The 2747-nt window shown below is 60.0% G+C and overlaps 2 protein-coding genes across 2 annotated transcripts; both read left to right on the forward strand.

Annotated features, from left to right (window-relative positions):
• Positions 1-122: 122 nt before the first annotated feature.
• On the forward strand, positions 123-578 carry SPRG_07639 (hypothetical protein; the record flags this gene model as incomplete). Its single annotated transcript, XM_012346917.1, has 1 exon — positions 123-578. The coding sequence occupies one exon, from the start codon at positions 123-125 to the stop codon at positions 576-578; it is 456 nt and encodes a 151-aa protein (XP_012202307.1).
• An 872-nt stretch (positions 579-1450) lies between these two features.
• On the forward strand, positions 1451-2188 carry SPRG_07640 (hypothetical protein; the record flags this gene model as incomplete). Its single annotated transcript, XM_012346918.1, has 4 exons — positions 1451-1520; positions 1580-1741; positions 1789-2083; positions 2113-2188. The coding sequence occupies 4 exons, from the start codon at positions 1451-1453 to the stop codon at positions 2186-2188; spliced, it is 603 nt and encodes a 200-aa protein (XP_012202308.1).
• Between the last annotated feature and the right edge of the window lie 559 nt (positions 2189-2747).

A 2747-nucleotide genomic window follows, 5' to 3' on the forward strand; every position in this document is an offset into this window, starting at 1 on the left:
TCGGTCGTCGAAGCGAGTCGGTGGGGCGCTGGCGCTGCACCACGTCCTTTTTGTGGCCGCTGCTGCAAGAGGCCTCGTGCCTTGGCCTGGCGCTGGTGAGCCAACGACAGCTCGCGGCCGCGATGCTCCCCGTGCTGGCCACCGACGACCGCGACGCGCGAAGCTTGGCCATCACGAACGTCGTGCTCACGCCGTGCTGCCGCGGCTGTCGACGCTTTGAGGCGTTCCTCAAGTCGCCAACCGACAGCGAGTGGCACATCGAGTGGTACGAGGACTCGAGACGCACGTGGTGCGCAACCCTGGAAGCGTTTGCTGCGCACCTTCCGATGCGGCTCGAGGTTGCGATCACGTCGCATGCTATTTACCCAAACGTGTGCGTGGCGACGTTTCGTAAGCGACTCGACAACCGTGACGATGACCCCGAGGAGGTGCGTCCCGGGCACCGCGCGCGCACGCTGGCCAAGATTGCTCGGCTTCGCGAGTACCTCGGCGAGCAGAACAAGCACACCTCGGACGACGATGGCGCCGATAAAGACGGGCCGCCGACCAAGCGCGTGAAGCCGTCAGAGAGCTGCTAGCACGTCCCACCACGTTGTATTTGTCTAAGTTGAAACAAAAATCATGTCCAAGAAGATCCATCTCGTCAGATGCTCGGGAAGGGAGGAAAGACGGTCGCACCGAGGTGCTGCTGGACAACTGCGCAGTGGCGGCTGCCAAGATCGGCCTCATGTTGCCCCAATGGATGGGCCAAGGGCATCGGAGCCTCAAGGACAACCCACTCGACAACCGGCGCTGCTGGCGATCGAATTGCGCGAAGGCCGGAACGTCGCGCCGTTGACAGTCCAGCTCGCCGGCCATTTGCTATCCCATTGAACGTCGATGGGAGAGTGCGGTTAACATCCCGAGTGATGACGTGGTGGGTGTCCACGATGCGCAGTGGCCCGTCGCGCTGCGGTCGTTTCCCGTGGGTCCGATTCTTGCGGGCGTCCGGTCCAACGTCGTTGTACCGCCGACGTGGGCCCCGAGGCTCGTACGCCGACTAGGCGATCAGTACTACAGTAGAAAACGTAGTATTTAACATCACGTTGCTAGAGAATATTGTGATATGCTATGTGCACAGAGCTCACGACAAGCAGGGTTCCCGCTCTTTTGTGTAGGTTTAGGTTTAGGTCTAGGGCTTGTGACTCATCATCTAGTGATGTCAGTGGGTACGACATATTCGATGCGTGGATTCATTCATTGATAAGTCGACATGATGTCCTTGTTGTCACCAAGAGAGTGCAGAGCACGGTCCCCGCGCAACATTCTCCCACACACCTGCAGCATCGCAGCTGTGAAATAACGCGAAGAAACCCATTCGAGCAAAAGATACGCGAAACAACATCGCTGTATGCCATACAAACATCAAGTGCATCGATGGCAGATCGCCATTATTTTGGCAGTCGACAGTATGGCGACGCACGGCAAACTCGTCGTGGGCATCCTCGTCTTTCCGGGCTTTGCGACCTTGGACATTGCAGGTACGTGCCCCATGTTGTCCACTCTCTGCACCCACATGACAATATCTCCATCCTGCTAGGCCCACTTCAGTTTTTCGAGCAGCTCGAGGACGGCATCGAGACGATCCTCATCGCGCGCGAGGCCGGCACCTTGTACTCGCGGCCGCCCACCGGCGGCTGCTCTATTGTTGCCAGCTATTCGTTTGCATCGGCGCCAGCGCTCGACGTCCTCCTCGTACCAGGTACACTCACGCGACTTCTATTTTGCAGATATAAATGGTTTGAGCAGGCGGCAAGGGCTGCCGCAGCCTCTTCCACGATGCTGCCTACCAGGATTTCATCAAGCACCACAGCTCCCGTGCGCAGTACGTTCTGAGCGTCTGCACGGGCTCGGGCTTCCTCGCGGCGTGTGGCCTCTTGGACGGGAAGAGCGCCACGACCAACAAGGTCGCATTTCGCGAGATTCAAGTGCTCGGTGACGGTCGCGTGCAGTGGGTCAAACACGCGCGCTGGGTCGTCGACGGCAACGTCTGGACGAGCTCGGGCGTCACGGCAGGTATGGACATGGTCTGCGCGTTCCTCACGTCGCTTTTGGACCCGAGCGGCTCCAGAGAATCTTGAACGTCATCGAGTACACGCCAGCAACGGACTCTGGCAACGACCCGTTTGCCTTCTTGGCCGAGTCGTAGCTCGACGATAACGAATATGACGCTATCGGTGGTCGTAACTCTAGTCTCCACATGCAATGTCATTGGGTGTCTTGGGTGCACCGTGGCTCGGCCACCCGATGACGCCGATCTCGTCACCGAGCCGTCTTTCGAGAAGCACCACACGACCCGCGACGATCTCGCGGACCTCACGCCAGTCCCAAGTGCACACGACGCCAGTGTGCCGGTACTTGATGGGTCCAACGTCATGTGCTCGTACGTTTGCACTCGCCTAGCTATCACGCGTGGCAGCCAAGCGCGCCTGCCCCGAGGCCGCGACCGTGCTGAGCTTTCCGCACGTCCTCACTTCGATCGCCCAGGGCCTCCAGTCGCCGCGCGATGCCATCGCCTTTCTAAAGACGTTGCCACCGGCGTCGTTGGCGGCAACCAAACTGCGGCTGACGCGACCTGGCCCGTACGTCCACACGTGGCCTCACCTCAGCCTCGACGACTTCCATGGTGAGAACGCGGCGCTTGCTCTTGCGGCGCTGCCGGCTCTCGTCTCTTTGCGTGAGCTTGACCTTGGGCGCGTGGAGTGGGC

The sequence above is a fragment of the Saprolegnia parasitica genome, assembly GCF_000151545.1.
Source record: "Saprolegnia parasitica CBS 223.65 unplaced genomic scaffold supercont2.32, whole genome shotgun sequence".
Taxonomy (NCBI): Eukaryota; Oomycota; class Saprolegniomycetes; order Saprolegniales; family Saprolegniaceae; genus Saprolegnia; species Saprolegnia parasitica.